The sequence below is a fragment of the Onychostruthus taczanowskii genome, unplaced genomic scaffold (genome assembly GCF_017590055.1).
Source record: "Onychostruthus taczanowskii isolate IOZ18803 unplaced genomic scaffold, ASM1759005v1 scaffold53, whole genome shotgun sequence".
In the NCBI taxonomy this organism is placed as follows: domain Eukaryota; kingdom Metazoa; phylum Chordata; class Aves; order Passeriformes; family Passeridae; genus Onychostruthus; species Onychostruthus taczanowskii.
Window position 1 is genome coordinate 3494336 of NW_024502902.1, and position 18700 is coordinate 3513035.

The 18700-nt window shown below is 48.0% G+C and overlaps 1 protein-coding gene across 1 annotated transcript; it reads right to left on the bottom strand.

The window, feature by feature from the left end:
• Nucleotides 1–1363: 1363 nt before the first annotated feature.
• Nucleotides 1364–18373, bottom strand: CYTH4 (cytohesin 4). Its single transcript, XM_041416729.1, has 13 exons — nucleotides 18301–18373; nucleotides 12769–12851; nucleotides 10341–10441; nucleotides 10044–10110; nucleotides 7661–7779; nucleotides 7174–7254; nucleotides 6412–6524; nucleotides 5703–5851; nucleotides 4615–4726; nucleotides 4119–4195; nucleotides 3675–3746; nucleotides 2693–2847; nucleotides 1364–2362 (listed from the first exon to the last, which is right to left on the bottom strand). Exons 1-13 carry the CDS (start codon nucleotides 18317–18319, stop codon nucleotides 2290–2292), a joined length of 1221 nt encoding a protein of 406 aa, XP_041272663.1. The 5' UTR covers nucleotides 18320–18373; the 3' UTR covers nucleotides 1364–2289.
• Nucleotides 18374–18700: the final 327 nt, after the last annotated feature.

An 18700-nucleotide genomic window follows, 5' to 3' on the forward strand; every position in this document is an offset into this window, starting at 1 on the left:
AAGCACACAGTCATGAGTGGGGGGGGTCAGTTTTAGAGACCTGTCCTGAGACACCCAGGCCAACACCAAACACGTGGGTACGCAGCAGGCACAAGGTCAGGCCACCACTCAGAGAGAGCACATGTTGCATTGCTGGTGGGCAACACCACCTACCATTGTGTTCATGGCACTGGGGCATCACAGAGCAAGCATTTTCTCCACTGGAGCCAAGGAAAGGCAATGGAAATTCAAATTTACTGTCGGTCTCCCTGCCTCAGTTTCTAGGAGAAACAAAACATGGTCCAACCCTTCCTGACTCTTGTGGTTGGCTTGACAGATGGAAATTACACAATTGCCTGTCTCCGTGCATTGTTTTGCCCCTCTCAGGTTGTACTTCCCACCCTGTAACCACTGGGAATAATTTTTTCTGAAGTGTGAGTATCTAGGGCAAGAAGGGAAGAGAAAGAATATATGCAGCCTGAAGAGAATTAGAAGGGTTAGGGATGAGGAAGAATGGAGAAAAGCTTGGATAGACCCTGCTGTCATAAGAATGATCCAGGTAAACTGTAGGGAGGGCTTAGCCTGGATTCCCACACCAAACACCAGATTATAGGTAGAATAGAGACTTCAGACTACATTTTGATGGCTTTTGTCACACAGAGTATAAGCCTGAAAAGCACTAGAACAGACATTTCTCACTCCAGTCCTGGGCTCTGGGGCATCTCTCACCAACCAAACGTATACTTGTATTTCTCTTACATATATGGGAGATGTTGCCAAGATAAGAGGCCATAATCTGCCTTCTCTTCCACCTCTGGACATAAGCCTGCCTCTGCACTGAGCCCAAAGCAGGAGTGAATGTGTGTGTGCAAGCACGTGTGCTCCCGAGCAGTGGGCAGCAAACTCACTCTGTATCACATCAGCAACAAAGAGATTCAGTGCAGGAGACATTTGCAGGCACGAGCAGAAGAAAACCTTCACGTTCCTTCTCCAGGGTGAGTGCGTGCTCCAACTCCGAGATACGCTCCCTGCCTCTTGAAATTAATTCAACATTCCTGTGGCTTGGGCGAAGAGAACCGGAATGAAAAATCGGGCTGTGCTGGCCTTGCTGCAGATTGCCTGGTAGATACAGCCCTCTGCAGGAAGGAAACAGCCAAGAGACTGCAGCAGTGCTCAGACTGCTCTGCTGGGCACAGGAACATGGTACTCTTACCTCGCATCCTCTGACTTTATCACGAAAATGATCACGTTACCCTGAGTTTTTGGCTTATTTTAAGCACTTTTATTTCTCTCTTTACACAAGAGACAAAAACCCCCAGACTCCAGATGATACCATTGTATGAAGATGGGAATGAATGCCTCTGTGTATGTGTGCTGCTGGGGAGATGTATGTACCTCCATTTTTTCATGCCATCTGACCGTAAAACTTTCAGATACAAAGCCCACACCTCTGAGCTGCTCAAGGAACCAACCTTTGCCAGGGAGCCATCAGACAGGAGGAGAGCTAGAGCTTGGGTTTCCTCCCCAAGGAAATCTGTGGTGGTCCCCAAGTCTCAAAAAGAGAGACAACACACCCAGAGCTGCTTTCCTGGTCCCACAGCATCTCTATGCTCAGTTAGCCCTTACGTTGAATAGGGATTCAATTGTCTTTAACTTTTTAGCATTTATGACACAGTTACAGAGCGGGGACTTCCAGGATTACAGCTCTCACTCCAGGCTTTAGGAAGGGGGAGAGAGGGATTTCTTCTGAACTGAGGGGTTCTTATCTTACCTTGACCTCTTGTTTCACAGCAAGTTTCTAAGTATCGGTGGCTTCCACCCCACTACCTCTACACATCTGTTCATGGAAGAGAAACCACTGGGGCCTTTCTGCTCTGCAACTGAGTGGACCATGCTCAGCTGATCCAAGAGAATCCACATGGATCCTCACAGAAAAATACCCTGGCCTGGTGTGACAACAGGAGGGGCTGGAGACACTGTGCTGACATTCCTTTCTCCTCTCAGATGCTGTCCCACATGGGGCTACATGGGAGAACCCAAAGGCCAATTGCTGTTGAGCCTTTACGTTCAGACATGGGCAACCCCCTGCCCACAGTTCTGACAGTCCTCAGTGGATCGCACCCTGTGCCTCTGCCTTCAGCTTGGAAGGGGAAGAAGCAAAGAGGGCAAGCTGTCCTGTCAGTCATCTGCCTGCCAAATGGGAGGCAGATGGAACCAAAGCTCCCAAATTTCTTCACTGGAAGAGCCCAGTGTGAGAGGGAAGCTGTCCAATAACCTACACCTTTCTGATGCTGGTGACCAGGTCATGGGTCAGTTTTTGCTGGCAATCTTTTTCTTACGGGCAGAGACCAAATCATAGAAAGGATTCTGTGTGATGCTGGTCCTGGAAATCAGAGGAAATGGGAGCAAAAGTAAGAGATTTAATGATTGAGAGCAGCACAGACAACCTAACTGAACTTGCACAGAGACACCACTTATCAAAATATAGGACTGGAGCTCTGCAGACTTACAGCAGAGAATTTAGCTATGGCTAGAGATTCTCCAGAAGGCACCTTGAAACTCTTTAAAATCAAGGGGTACCATAGTTGTTATACTGCAAACATTCCCTTCCACCCTCCTTTTCCACACTCTGATAAAAGATAGCCAAATAAACTTTGTGACCACTTGCCCCTAGGGCTGAAAAAAGGCAACTCAAGCCTCGAGTTCTCCTCACCGTATTGCCTCAATCCACTCATCACGCTCTGCTGGAGTAGCTGCTGAGATCTTGTAGGACTGATGCTTGCCTTCAACCACCTTCCCATCCCCATCTGTTTTGCAGGCTTTGATCTTCTGCCCTTTGCAGTTGGGATTGAAGAGTTCAAAGCAGTTCTGTCCGAAAGGAAACAAAATGGAAAGTAGGATTAGACGGGGGACCAAGAAGACTGCTGCCTCCAACCATGGGTAACAGGCTCAGAGAGCTTTCAACAGGCAGGAGTCTCCAAAATGCAACAGACCCTACCTTTCCCCACCCCAAAAATCTCCCTGTGAGCTAAATAATCTTCCTTCTTATGTAAATGCACCCCTCCTGTGAAGAACTGGACACTAAACCAGGTTTTATGGAGAGATGGAGATCAACACTTATCAAAACACACCTTCTAGGATCTGTCACTCTGCTCCACTCATGAAAATCCCTCCCCCTCTTAAGGAGATGCAACATCCTTTTCTCTGCCTGCCACCACAAAGATAGAAGGCACATTTCCCAGAGCCATGACACATTGAAAAGTGGGTATCCACAAAAGACACACAGAAGAAATGAGTCACTTCCTGGGCAAGTTCCCTAACACCAACAGTTCTGTTTGGTCTACATGTGCTGTAACTCAATATGGAGAGTCCCAAGGAAAGAAATTAAACCCACATCTCCTGGTGCAAAACACGTAGGAAGTCTGCTGTGTGCATTCATCTCTGCCCCCCTACACACATGAAAACATACAATATAGTCAGCCTAAGGACAGCTCTCTACTCACACCAAAAACACAAATTAAAAACACAGCCATGTTTAGATGGGGGCACAAGGCAGTTTGCAACTGCACCTTCCCTCTGAGAAGCAAGTAGAACACGAGAATTTGTGTAGGGTACGAGTAATTTGTGCACATCATCTCTTCCCTCCAACCATCTGATAGGCTGTATTGGCAGAGTGCCAGCCAATGGACACTTACTGGCTTTTTGGGATCATCCACCTTCCGGACTGAGAGATTCTCCAAGGGGATAATGCCCAGAGGCTCTTTGTCCTGAAGGCAAGGAAACATGAATTAAAACCCAACATGCTCCCCAAATCTATACTGCTGTTTAGAACCTCTCTGATTTCCTCTGTGGGGGCCTTTGTGGAGATGACAAGGGCAGAGTAATGCCTCAGGAGACCCCTTCCATTGACACAACGGGGAGTTTAGTCAAGAGGAGACCACAGCTGCAGTGTCCAGCCTCCTCCTCCTCCACATGGGAGGTGAGGAAACAGCACAGGAGAGAGTGGAGGTGTGAGATCTGTGAGTCTGGGAGCACAGGGTAATAGGGGAAGACTTGTCTCCTACCCTCTGCTCCTCCCTGGCCCCTCAGAGGCTCATAACCACCCAGGACAGTTTCCCAGCCATGAGTTATGCCCTTACCGTGGTATATTCAAAGTAATAGAGGCAGTTATCGGTCAGAATGAACCAACGGCGTTTCCAGGTTTTCACACGTCCTCCTAAAGGCAGTGAGGTTCAGGAGCCGTTAGTCACACATTTTTCTATCCTTCCCCCAAGCTCCAGACATGCACACACAGTCACACCCTCCCAGCTCTCCCTGTAGGTGAGCCCCAAGGAGACACCATGGTACCACTGACGTGATGCTATGCGACAGACACACACACACACAGAGTCCATTTTGCTCTGATGGCTCTGGGGATGGGGAGGGATATGTTTTTGAGTCCCTTTTTGAGCAGAGCCTGCAGGAGCTGGGACGAGGCAGCAGGCAGCTGGTTTCAACAGCAGGTGTCAGCCTCAGCCCACCGCAGCGGACGGGAGCCAAGGACAGCAGAGATGACGGTAGGTTCCCGGGGCAGATTTGTGGTGGGAGGCAGGCAAACGGGGAGGTCAGAGTAGCTAGGGGAGCCCTCTCCCTTACCTAGTTTCAGCAGCCAGCCTTCACGGTTAGGGTTGAAGAAAGTGTGGGTGAGGTCGTTGCCGTCATCCTCTGGTATGGAGAACGGCTCGTTCTTTATGCTCTCAAACAGATTCTGCCCAGAGCATCGGTGGGGAAGGACACACACAGAGAGAGAAAGTAACATTGATTTCTGACAAAGCTTGTACACAACTATCCTAGGTCCACCTGGTCCATCACTGTTTTTACAAGGCAAGCTGGGTCAAGGGCAGGAGAGCACACAATGAGCACTGGGGTAAAACAGTCCCCAGTCTGCACCTCACAGGGTCTCCAGCGGGATCACCAGCTCTTTTCTGCATCTTGTGCCATAAAAAGAGTCTCAGTTTGGAAAATCACAGCCATAAAATGGTGCTCCCATAGCAAGACAGGCTGCAGTGACCAAACCCAGCATGTCACAAGTGCTGCTGTGGGTAGTATTAAGGCACAAGGATGGGACTCAGCACGGCAGAGATGCAGCCCCGTTTAGAACCTGGGCTGGTGGTGCCAAACGCTGCCGGGAGACCAGCACGTAGACCTACATGGCCACAAGGAGGCACATTTCACAGAGCCAAAGCTTTGGCACCGAGAGGCACAAAGGGTGACATTCACAACAGCAGTGACAGGGAGGCAGGTTACTGCTTTCAAAGGATAATGAAATATTGTTCACATCGTTGTATTTGCCATCATTTGCTACACAAATCCCAAGCCAAGAGGGGGGAAAAAAAAGAGGCTACAGGCTCCTGCACTGTCCCTCAAACTGACTGAAAGAAATGACACTCTGGAGAACAATCTAAAGCCTCTACCCTGAGCGGATGCTGCTCAGCAAAGACCAGGTGTGGGATGTAGGCAGCACCTTTGACACAAGACAGAAGTTTTTCTGCCCAGGCTGCTTGGGTGAAGGCAGACACATCTAAGCAGTCTGCCCACCTCCACCTTACCTCACAGGGCAGGTCCCATGCCTGCTGAGCCTTCAGGAAAATGCCAGCTATAGCTTTGTTAATGGATGCATTCCCTGTCTCTGCACCTTTGCTTCTCAGTGGACCCAGGGATGAGATAATGGGAATTCTTCTTACCTTTAGAAGCTCTTCTGGCAGGTCCCCTCCATTGTCAATGCCTCTGTTGATGGATACAAACCTTTCAAAGTGGGGTTTGTCTTTCACATTGGGGTTGTGCAGGCTGGTGTTAAGCATGATGATAGAGAAGGAGAGTACATAACAGGTATCTAGCAATGAGAAAGAAAATCAGCATGGGTGGCACTTGTCTTAAGAGGACAGATCAATCCACACCAGAGGTGGCTTGGATTTTAGTCACTGAAGAAGAGAGTCATCCTCTCATTTGTAGGAGAGGAAGGGAGATGGTCCCTCTGCTAGGAGAAAGAGGGACACAGTTGTTTTCCCGTGAGGGAGGTGACTCCATGCCCTCAGGAGGATAATGGGGCAAGTTGGGCAGATGCAGTCTAATAATGGCTCTGTCAGCAGGAAAGCCTCTGCAAACCTACATGTGTCAGTGCTATCTCTGCTGTGATGAGGTAATACCTCATGTGAGGCTGGGAGCCCTTCTCCAGTCTGCTGCCCATCAGGAGGGCCTGGAGCACAGTAGCGAAAGGAGGACTGAAGATGCTCAGTTTACTGAAAATCTTCACAGGACCTGGGCTGCCTCCTTTAGCTTAAGGGAAAACACACTTCCTAGTGATGCTGCCTGTGCTTTGTGAAGGGAAAAGGAAGGCTCCTCTCCCTAGCAAACAGCCTAGTTCAGCTTTACAGGCCTCCTTCCCTTAACTACCTGTGGACTGGAACACTGCTGGGTTACACTTGCAGTACCAGTTGGCAAAGGCCTCCATCATCCGGTCAATCTTCTGCGCCTCCCCGGGCAGCCGGAAGCTCCAGAGGAACTGCCTGTCAGGAGCAGGGGCAGAGCATCAGTCACACAGGGCCCAAGGGACATGGGTGCCTCCCCTCAAGCCATGTAACACCGTGAAGGTAAGAGAAGTCATCCCATCACACTGGGGAGACAACACGGGGCATGGAGCAGGAGCTCTGCTCCTCTCTAGAAATTGCCTGGATACATCAGCCTCAAACACCCTAAAGGCAGGAAGGAGAACTAAGCCTCCCAGATATCACAGCTCTGCTCCCCTAATGAGGGCCCTGCAAGGCAGCAGAGCCCTCAGGAGAAGGAGTCCTGCCAGGAGGCAGCCTGTAACAAAACAAGGTGCCCTAAAACAGAGTCGCTTTGTTATTGACGTAACAGGCACTGAGCACAGATGTCTCCTGCTGCCAAAAATAACCTTTTTCACCCCCCAGACACTGAAACCACAGTGACCCACTTTTCTGCACATGGGCAACCCAACCAAGTGGCCATGAAGGCATTTCCCACCCCCCTGAGAAACTGTTGACACAGAGTAAGAGCCCTGGAGCCAACACACACAGCAAGGCCTTGGGAAGATCCCGTTTCAGCTCAAGAGGGCTTCCTGACCTTCCTGGGTGGCGAGACCCAGGGGCTGAGCAGGTTCCAGCACTGTCCCCTGCGCCTGGCACGCGCACTCACCTCAGCGCCTGCACCAGGTTGAGGTTGGCAAATTGGTGACACGCCACAAAGGCCTGGAGGATCTGAATGTTTGTGGGGTCCCTGGGAGAGGATAGAGGAAAAAGGTCAGAAGAGAGCTTTGACCCTGCTCTGCCTGGGTGTCTCTTGGTGTGCCAACACACACCTGGCTCCATCCCCGTCTCACTTCCCCTCTGACCAAGAAGAAGCCAAGGTGCACGCAGCAGTCTGGGATGACTGATCCCATTACAGGCAGGAGAAAAGGTAGCCCACACCTTTTCTTGTAAGTGTGAGGCTCTCTTCATAGCCAGCCTTAGTCACACCCCAAAGACTGTCCCAGGAGTGTCCTGCCCACCCAGCCCACTGTGTTTGGAGATATGTTCAGTCTTGGCACCTGGATGAGGTCTGCCACAGGTCATCCGAAATGGCAGTTCAGAGGGGCCAGGCAGGACAGGGCCTCCAAGGGGTCTCCTCATCCTGGGTTGCTCACCTCCCACCCAGGTAATCCCCAATGGCTGTCTTGTTCAGACCTTCACCCTTGTGGAGGAACCTGGCGATCTCCTGAAGGTCTGAAGACAATACCTGGTGCTCGATCAGGTACTGGATCCCCTGGGAAGGAGGAGCAGGAGAGAGAAGTAAAACAGCTCAATGGTCTATGGAGAAACTAGGATCCCAACACTCTGATGTCAGCCTTCCTTAGCTTTAATGTACTTTCTCCTCTCTTACACCCCAGCCCCTTCATGGGACACCACAGCCATGTTCTCATCTTCCTTCAATCCCTCTTCATCCACCACGAGTTGTCAGTGCCATTTCATCCCTAGATTTGGCTAAATGTTTCACTGGGATGGAAGCTCAAAATAGGGCAATGTAGATTTAAAGTCCAAAAATGAAAAGTCAAAATAATAAATTTTAATATTTTCAATGAAAATGCCTTACTGTTCTGTTCCTAAATGTCCTTTTTTTTTCTAAATTAACTTAAAAGAAAAATTGTTTGTTTAAAAGATGGCATATTAAAAAGAATGTACTCAGTCAAAAATATGGGCTTGAGACAACTTGAAATGATTTTTCCTAAATTTTTTTTCTATGCCACCCAACAGAGAAGTCTGCAATCTTTTCAGCTCCATTCCTCCTAGACAATAAGGACGAAATATGCTTTTTAAGGAATATAGAGGTTGTGAGTTGGGTTGTACAAAGAGTCAATATCCTATTTTAGAGAGAATTTCCTGACTTTTAAAGCCAGAGAAGAAGCTGAGGCTTTTTCCAAAAGATTCTTGACAATATCTAACAATGCTGCAGTTCTCCAGACCACACTGCAATTCTCCTTGCAATATACAATAAATGAATGAAAATTGTTTTAGATCCATCAAAATGTTCTACTTCAACAGAATCATTTCACTTTCTCTTGCAATATATATGAAACTATTTTTAAAATCCCCCCCAAAAAAAGCAGTTTTAAACAAAGAAATCAAGATTTTTGTGAGATTTTTTTCTCACTCTCTTTTCCTTACTTTTTCCCCAGATGGATTTTCAGTAAGATCAATTTAATTTTGAATGGCATTGCAGTGATGATGGGGTCCCATTTTCCAGAAGAAAATGTTTCTCCCCAAAGATTTTTATCAGCCAGATTCCTAATGCTTACCTCCTCTAGCCTCAGGAACTTTCCATGGGATCTTGGAGATAGGAACTCATTTATAAGTATCAGCATTGCATGGATGGAGTGTAACCTTAGGAAGGAGGGGCAAAGAAATTTCCTTGCATTGCAGCACCTCCCACTCTATGGCATGCAGCAAGAGGGAGGCAAGAATCAGAGATCTGCATTATACAGGCACAGAGCATAACATTTTGACCAGTCTGATTGGCACTGAACTCATAAAGCTGAACTGGTTTGGGGTTAGAATCAGTTTGGGCTTTCCTGCACAGCATGTGAGAGAGAGATGCCTCAGGGGCTTCAAACCAAGGTCAGACAGAGAGGCAAAATAAAACCAACGCTCACACAGGCTCTAAGTACTGACATCATTGCTCTAAAACAACTCCCACTGGCAGAGGGATGTCCAGGGGACTGGCAAGCACTCCAGCTGGGGTGTGGACACTGGGGAAGGCACCTTGACGCTCTCAGCAGGGCACAGAGGAGGCTGAAAAGCTGTCACGCAGAGCGGCAGCCACACAAGATGTTAGCTGTGGTGGTGAGCTGATGATCAGCTATCTTTTGATCACAGCTTGTGGTTTTCCTTGAAGTGCTCAAAAAATGCTCCACTAATGAGAAGGAAGGAAGAGGGAACTGTCTCTCTCACATAATCTCTACTTAATCATGATGGTTTTAGAGCTTTCTGCAGAGGGCTGAAGGCTGTGGAGTCTTGATACCACTGGTCAGAGCTCCAGAAAGTGGAAAAGTTATGTTTACTCCACAATTCAGCCAAAACTGTTTCCAAAATGACAGAGACATTCTGTCCTCTTCTGTTCTGAAGGAGCCAAGGAACCTGAGACACTCTCAAAACGTCTCACCTTCTTCTTAGTTCACGCTCCTCTATCACATTACAGCGAGCTCCCAGCCTCTCACAGTCGAGAAGGGCTGTGCTGAAGGGAATCTGGCTCTCATGGCATGCTGGCAGTGTTAAAGCACCCTCCCCTGACTTCTGAATTGTATGGTGTGGCCTCTACACCCATGATGGGGGGAAGCAACACGGCCTGATCATATCAGATCAGTCAGGGGCAGGGTAGAGGCTGCTCCCAGCAGGGGCCTCAGTGAGGTAGGAACCTGTCCCCACAGTCCCCTGCCACAGCTCCTTTGACATCAGTGGCTGCAACTGGAACAGCAGCCAGCAGAGGCTCTTCCTCCCAGCTTTATCCTTATAAGTGAAATTAACAAATCCTACCTTTTCAGGATCCATGTTGAATTTCTTCCGGCCCAGAGACAGAATTTTATCCCTCTGTGACAGCTTGCTGTAAACACAAAAAAGAAGGAAAAGTCAGAATAAGGACCATGTCATTTCACTCACAAGGTGAGATATCACAAGGACAGTTGTCTGACTATCCAGGAATAATGAGAAATATAAGAGGATAGACGTGCCCCATTTCCCTGCCCTTGTTGTCAACCAAATCCCATCAGTGTTTTTGTTTTTTCAACTTAAAAAAAGAGACTTTGTAAGCAAAGGAATACTCATTCCACTTGCCTGATCTGCTCTCCAGGATTACTGTCTGCCGCTTGCTTCTCCTCTGCACGTTGGAAACACTCAATCTCTGCAAACACCTCAGCAATCTCCTCCTTCAGCTTCTGCAAAAGAAATATCAGGAAGATGAAGGCAATGGAAGGAAAAACAGCAGACACAGCCTAAAGAAGCATACAAGTATGTCTAATTCTTCCCTCAGTCACAGGACAAGAACAAGTCAGGTGGTCATGACCAGCCACGGATGCCTATGAAATGGGCACTGCTCCAGAATGACCCTGCTGGATTCCAGCTGAAAACAACTGGAAAGAGAGAGAGAAGGATGTTCTCATGCATATTGTCGATCAAGACTGGAAAAATCAAGCTCAATCAGTGTGGTGAGTGTCAGAGAACTTAACCCACTGTTGGTTCCAGTTCCTCAAACAATGTCAGATGCAAGAATCCTTCCATTGTGCCCATTCCTTTCAAGCTTTTATTTTGCACAGCCCTGCTATACATCCAGAAAAGGAGAAGTGGAACTGGTAACTGTGAGATCAATATGAACCCAAAGTGGCTGCATTGTGAAACACAGAATTTTTAATGTACCTGTCATTTAAATACCATTGAGCAGATACCTCTGTTCAATGGAGGAAAAAAGAGAGGAGAAGTAAAGTAATTACTGCCAGATTTTTAAAAAAATCAATTGTGGAATTCACTTTCCTTTAGGCCCATGACAGACCATGGCTGCCTTGGCTGGATATTCTGTGTTACCATGGAAATGAAAGTGTCTATATCTCCTCATTTCCATCCTGCAGTTACATTCAAAGCCAAAGTGCATCACAGCTCTCTTCTAGGAATCACCCAAATTCTTCCCCATACCAACCAGAACAGGGAAGGGAAGAAGGGTTATTTCACTACAGATCCTTTCTCATCAAGGAATGAGCATGTGGATGGAGCACATAATCAGACAGAGAAACTGAATTTCTGCAACATTCCATAACTTAAAAGAGCTTCCGGCTTTCAGTTTTGCGCTGGCCACCTTCTGTTGTGCTTCATTGGTCCCCAGAGCTGTGAGTGTTCCTTACTAAGTTTTAGATGTTGCACAAATGTAACAGAACCATGACCTCAGCTCATGACTTTCAAATGATTATCAACTTTGTTATTTTATTCACTGCTGTCTTTTGCAGTGTTAATGGCAAGCCAAGACCCATCCTCTTTTTCTCTTCTCTCCCCCTTCCCCCTGATGTGCCCCCAAGTCTTTGTGCTTAAGGGGACTGATAGATACATTCTGGAAAAAATCCCCTGGGGAAAACGTCTCTTGTTCTACATCACTCTTTTCACCCAAACTCACTCTGCTCCACTGGACATTGTGTACTCCATTGCTTAATGGCTTTGGGTTTTAAAGCACAGGTTTGTGCAGTCTAGCAACCTTTCTCTATCCATAGTGGGCAAAAAATGTAGTATTCCTGTTCAAGTATCCTGCTCTTACAGTGCCCATCACCTGTTCTGAAAACTGAAGAGAAACACACACAAGCACATCCCAGGCACGTACATTCATCATCTGTTTTGCAAGCGGGGACGAGAGACCATTCTGGTTTACAGCAGAGAGAGCAAGTCTGGAAGCCTAAGAAGTAAGATGTAGTTTGGCTTAATCCTTTACTCCATTCCAGGAAATACTGCAGCTATTTGCTAGGCATCTGGACAGCTTCACGTTGTGGAAAAAAATCAGTCCAAGTTCAATGATTCAGTGCTATAAGCTCTCTCCAATGGGAAACCACATTTCATGGTGGAGGCAGAAAGAATAGAAAGGGCACAGCACCATGCAGGACTCTGATGCAGTCTTAGTGACTGATTTTGAATCTGTTACTTTCAGACATTTTAGGAGCTACTGGAGAAACAGTTGATGCTAAAAGAAAAGAAGGAAAACAAGTTCCAGCCACAAACATGTGGAAGGTCCTGCCATGAGACCTCTTTGAAGCGACAGGATCCTTCATGCAGGACTTGCTAGAGGTCCACAAAGCAAACAAAAGTTTGATAAACACAGGGGGATGCTGCAGGTAACTAGGACTGATATGCCATTAGCAGGTAATCAGTAATTAAAAAGAATCATAAATGCTGAGCCAGATGCCTGCCAGTTCAACTTAGTGAAGACATTTCTTTACTCCTAAATATACATTCCCAGCTCAACACTGCTTATAATCTGATCAGTCTTTTTCAAACATCCCATTGGGGCAGCAGATGATTCCTGCAGCAGAGAGTTCCACAGGCTGGATGTGCCCTGGTGGCAAACAGGCCAGGGCAGCCTGCAGTTTAAAACTGAAGCTGAATCATGACTGAGAAAATGCCTCCTTTGCAAGAGTGCTTCTGCATGGCCTGGACTGTTATGTGAAGATGTACCTTGGTGAAGATAGATTTCAGAAGGCTAGGCAGGCACAAGGGACAGGATGGTCCTTACCTCAATGTCATCCAAAAGCTCCTGTTTGTGCTTCCTGATTGTCTCTATTTCAGCCTCTTCAGCCACACTCAAGCCAGTTGAGTCTGAAAGAATAAAGATTCCTGTGAAAACTCTACTGAGGTCAATATATCATGGGGAAAGCTGCCCCAACCTCTCAGCACTTACCTTCTCCTAGGGTCATGCCACAGCAACCCTGATTTCTGTGTTTCAGCATCTGTGCTCCCTGCTGTTGCAACCACTGCGCCTCATCTTTGCCTTGCAAATGGTTCTCAGCCCCGAGAGTGCAGCACAGACCATGCCCTCTCTCCCTGCAGCCAGAGGCTCTGCACAGCCCTCTCAGCTGACCCTGCAGACACCCACTGCCTATTCAGCCACTTCTGCTGGCCCTGAGCACGGCGAAGGGGTCTCACTAAATGCTCTCTGGTGGTTGTTATGTCAGTCATCTGAAAATCTATGTACTAAATACTTCATCTACATCCAACCTCCCAAGAAAACCACTGGCTTCATGAGTTGATCTGCCATAGCTAGAGTCAGAAAGGGCTTAAGAGAGAAAATCGAGGTTTTTCAAGGAAGAGGGCAAGAGCCTTGCTGAAAAAGGAATGTCTTTGAGTGGCTGCTGTTCTGCGAACAGCAGAAAATGCAGAAATATGAGTAGGCTTCCTTGTAATGTACAGGAACTTAAACAAATAGCAACAAAGCCAAGGCAACCACAATATGAATCATGAAAGACCTAAAACATGGGGTGACAGTGTCGCTGCTAAATATAATCCAGGTGAACGACAGCCTCTTCTGCAAGGACAGTGAGAAGGCTGCAGCCCTAGAGAGGAGACAAAGAGAAGATGAGGCCCCAGGAAAAAAGCAGAGCTTGCAGAAGGCTGAGAGCACTGGAGATTACTGGTGAACTTGCAGACAGGGTCCTTGCTGCACCTAAACACTGCAAGACAAAGCTTCCCTAGGAAGCCAGCTCAAGTCACTGGATGCCCTGCTTCACTGTTGCATAAAACAAAATCCCCTGGGCCTCCTGTCTTCCCAGAAAAAGGGAAGTAGCACCAGTTGCATTGGAAATTCTCTCAGTGTGGATCTCACCTGCAAAACAACTGCTATAAATGTGAGTGGAAGAAAAAAGGGAAGGAAGCAGCCATGACAGACAGAAGGAAAAGCAACAAGGGCAATCATCTTAGTATGCTTCTTTCCTGTCATGGTCACAACAGCTCAGAAAGTCCTGCCTTCCCCCAGCCTAATCTCTCCCCCATACTCGTGGCTGGTTGGGTTTCCACGTACTAAGTATGTTCCTGTTACTTTTCTCAGGCCTCAGCCTCTCTCCTGCCACTCTTCCTGATGGTTTCAAGCATCGCATTCCCTGGGGAGAGGCTGCTGAGTCTGTGGGAGTAAAGCACTGGACAAAGAGCCAGCACAAAGCCAGGCTGGGAAGGACCCACGTGCCCTGCCAGCCCTGCAAGCAGCCCTTGTGAAGAGCAGCAAGAAGCTGTCTGATTGATGAAGCCAGTCAAGAGGAAAGGAAGAAAGCATCCAAAAGCTCATGACAACCAAACCTGTAGGTGAGGGGAAAACCAAAGCAGGCAGGAAAGTTAGCAAACAAAAACCAAACAAACAAGAAACCACAAAGAAAACCAACCGAAAATATGCAGTGGCTCTGGTACTTGTTAGGTGGGTTGCTGACTTCCCTTTGAATGTCAGCCCTGTGCCTCTGAGCAGCGCCCAGGCCCTTCAGCTTAATTTCTGTATCCTGCAGTTGTCGTGTCTGCAGGAAATCAAGACAGTCTCTGTCCCTCCAGCTCCATCTCGCTCACTCCTGCTAGAGCTTGTAATTGTGGAATCACAGGGGTGACTCCTTGACAAATTACAACAAAGACCTTTTGCCCTGTATTTCTTTCCACAAAAGCACCGTAGGAGGACAAGCCTGAGGAACCTTGCCTTCCCCGCCCCATCAGCAAACTCTGTGGTGTGGCTGGTTGCTTTGCTTCAGTTGTTCTGTGTCTACTAAAGCATCTCAAAGAGTCATGAGGCTCCCAGAGGACACCATCTCACCCACACGACCCCCAACAAGGCTGTAATTAACACAGTCCCCCTTCCTCCTGAACACCTGAAAACCCCAACTCCCACCTGCTGAGTCTGGCAGAATGAGAAGAGTGTGGGAAGGACTGTGTGTGTGGGAAAGGCAGGGGAGAAAAAGAAGGAGTCATAGAGAAGAGGAAGGAATCAAGGGGTAAAAAAGTAGGAGAGGGCAACACACTTTGGAAAAAAATGGATGGATCAAACTTTTAGGGCAACTTAGACTGAGCTGCAGAGAGGGTCTTTGTCAGGTTTCCTATACAGCTTAAGTCCTTGGTTGCACAGTCCATGCCTTGTCAAAGTCCTCAGTACCACCTCAGTTCTACTTCCCTCTAGGACTAGGTCAGCACACAGATGAAGCATAGCCCTGGTCAGGGCTCTCTGCACAGGGGGAAATTTCACCCTGACAAAGGACACACCACAGAAACACCCACAGGTTTCAGAAAGATGCTGTCAGCCCAACCAACACTGAAGTTTTCCAGTTCAGACACAGAAAAAGTGGCTAGCATCCCCTCCGGAGAGAACATTAGGTTGTTGTTTGGAATTTATTTTCAGAGAGCAAACGTTGAAAGGACAGTGCATCAGCATCACGTCTGTGGGCCTTACACCTGCTCTTGAGGTTGTTTCCCCACTCTCAGGGCAGACCCACATAGAAAGACCTGCCTGCTCTTCACAAACTGACCAGGACTGTATTTTCAGTGCTGTCACTCAAAACAGGACACAGACTTCAATTCCAGTTGTGTGGCTTCTGCCTTCAGCCTCCCCACCCAGAGAGCAGGTCAGAGCTGCCCAAATATCTGGGTACTTGTGTAGCCAGCAGAGAGTAGTTCTGTGTTTGCTGGTTTCATTTCCCATTGCAAAGGGCTGTGCTGAACCACCCAGGTGTAAGGCTTTCAATCCCATGGAAAATTATAGGAATGGGGAGATGGCTTTGGAAGCACAGAGGAAAGTGGGAAGTGACCACCCAGGAGAGCTGGAAGGATGAACTGCAGAAGCAGCAGGGGAATGTTAAGAAGAATGATGTATCTGTGCCACCACTGCAGACCCGTGTGTTACACACCCACTGTAGGACAGCAAAGGTTCATCAGGCTCATTTGCAAGGCAATGGAAGGCTTTGAGTATTGCTGCTAAAGGGTCTGGGAACCTCCACCCATGGCAGCAAAAAAGCAGAGCAGCATAATAGGCAGCTTCTGCCTGAAGGAAGCTCCCTGGTAGAAAAATTTCACCTGAAATTCCCTTTCTTTTTTGATATGGCTGCTGTCATCTCCAGTAAAGACCACTACCTCCACAGACAAGTACCAGTCTAGTAGAGAGATGACAAAGCCTCCTACTCCTCAGCTCCCTCCAGCCATGTGTGTCTCCCTCCTGCAGCACTCCACAGTTTTCTGCCAGCTCATGTGAAAAGAAATTTAACATAAATCCCAACAGGTTTAATTTGCACACTTCAGCTATGGGGGGAAAGCTGTGAAGAAGGATTTATGTTGTCTACTGGTCCCCTTATCTCACGTGACAACTTACTTTCATCCTTCAGGATAGCTTTCCATGACTTTTGACTACAGCTCTTCCCTCACACATCCCAGCTGGCACAGGATACCACAGTACCAGTCTGCTCTCCCATGTGTCACACATCCAGCTCAAGGGCTTGGCACACCAGCTCTGTGGCCTCACTCGGACCGTCCTGAGAGAGTTCTGAAGGGAACTGGAAGAGGATACACACTCCAGGGAGAGCAGCCTCCCCAAGGCATCAAGCTTTGCTTGCAAACAGATGTGCACCTAACAGGACCATCACATCTCCAGGTAGGAGCAGCCCCAGAGAAAGATGCACATGCACCCCTGACCTTCAGGACAATCATGCCACAACTGAGCAATTCCAAGTGCATTCAGTATTCTAAAGCTCACTGGAAAACTTATGTGTTTCAGGTGGCAGCCTTGGCTCCCAAGGAAGTTCAGCACCAAACAAACCCACTTTCTCACCCAGCTGTGGAATGATAGGATGGGATTGAGCAAAAACATCAGTCAGAGCCAGCACATCTCTCCAGGCATTGCCTGTCTCCAGGCTCTGCCTCTACCCAGAACTGAGCAAACCCCCACAGTGCCTGAATGGGATCTCATTGTGCTATTGCAGTGTGTATACTTTCTTGACAGTACACTTGCTTGAATGTGTAACTTTCAAGATATAATTAATGCAGTAACACAGAACTTGAGTGAATGACTGTGTCAGACCTTCAGTTAGGAGACCCCCAGTTTCTGTCGAAGGCACACGCCAAAATAAATAGCAAAGTATGAGTTATCCCACCTCCTGCCCAGTTTGTTCTGCAGAACCTTTGTCCACAGCTGCTTTCAGATAGTGAGGGCTGGGTGATCAGAAGAAACCCATTTTCACCAACATTCAATACCAGTCAGACACTGGCAAGAACTCAGCTCCTACAGCCACCAATTTCCCTGGCAAGCAAGGCTGGTGTGTGGTTTGAGCATGCCCTTTTCCTTGGCTACACACCTCAGAGCTAAAAAGTGCACAACAGCTGCTGAAACTGGGCACTGCTTTTTGCTTTCACTCTGTGCTCCACATCCCACACACAAAAGCCTGAGGGGACAGAGGCAGAATGAGAAGAGATATTGCAAGGCGATCCTTTTCCTTCCTTTGTTCAGCCTGTTCCCACTCAGCTCTCCCTCTTTGCTGGCTTTGCAAAGACACACACTCCGAGCTTCCTCAGCCAGAAGCTGGAAATGTTCAGTCTGGTGGCATGCCTTTCCTTGCTGAATCCCAACCACTTTATCCACCACCTGCCAAAGCAGGAAATAAAACCCAAGGTCTCTCTCAGTTCCTCAGATGTGGTTTATTTCCCCTCACCCACATCTGCCCACTGAGATTGTTTCAGGACCAGGCAGCCCACCTGTAGATCACCTGGAGCTTCTAGAACCCTGATACAGTTGTTTACCTCTAACATGGCCATAAGCAAGGGAGGCCCCAGTACCAAAAGCCTTGCGTGGGTGTTACACTGGGATACCCAACTGCATGAGAGGCTCTGCAAAGGCAAGCCAGCTCCTGGCATCTCTAGGGAAACACCACGGAGGAGCTTGCCAGAGTTGAAAGAGAGCAGCCAAAGCCTACAATGCTCACCCCAGGTGTCACATACACCATTGACACCGAGGAGACAGTTCAGAGCTCGGCCAAGCACTGCTGGCCCAAGGAATCAGAGCAGTAACACTCTCAGCACAAAGGCCATTCAAACCAATGGGAAAACTTCTCCCAATGGGAAAGAAGAGCAAGTAAAAAGAAATCCATGCCTAATGCTGAAAACTGACAAGCAATTAACTGTACCACCGGGTTCTTCCACCATGTCATTCCTCCAGCCACAGCATCCTCTCTGGCTGCTGGAATTTCATGGTGCGCTCTTTGCCATCAAACTGAGCGCAGGGCCCTCACCCCAAAAAAGACACACAATGGTTGAGGCTTACCAGCAGGACAAAGGTCCATCCCGAAGAGCACAATGTATTTTCAACACAACTGGTTGTGTTGAACAGGCTCCTCCTTGTATTCAGTTTGTTCAGAAGCTTCACAGAACTGACACAACTCGGAGGCAGCACAGCAGCTTTTGGGGGGGCGGGTTTGTCTGTGACTCCTCCTTCCTCTCCCCATCCTCCCCCCAGTCACATGTCACAGGCTTGTAGCAGTGCAGGAAGCTGTGTGCATGTTTCGATGGGCCAACAGGGGCTATTGCCTACTTTTAAATGCAAATACACAAATGCATTTCCATGCCAGCAGCTTTTTGGGAATCTTTTCTTTGAGGAGATTAAAATAAGCGGTGAGAGGCTTTTGCCTGAGATACTCAGAGGAGAGAGAGGGAAAAAGGAAGTT

Bases quoted from the DNA above. Each gene is read 5' to 3' on its own strand.
- CYTH4 (XM_041416729.1), bottom strand. The intron at 7,255-7,660 runs GTGAGCAACCCA...ATCCTCTCCCAG, and splicing joins GGGGATTACCTGGGTGGGAG to GGACCCCACAAACATTCAGA. The intron at 2,848-3,674 runs GTAAGTGTCCAT...CCTTTCGGACAG, and splicing joins TGGATGATCCCAAAAAGCCA to AACTGCTTTGAACTCTTCAA.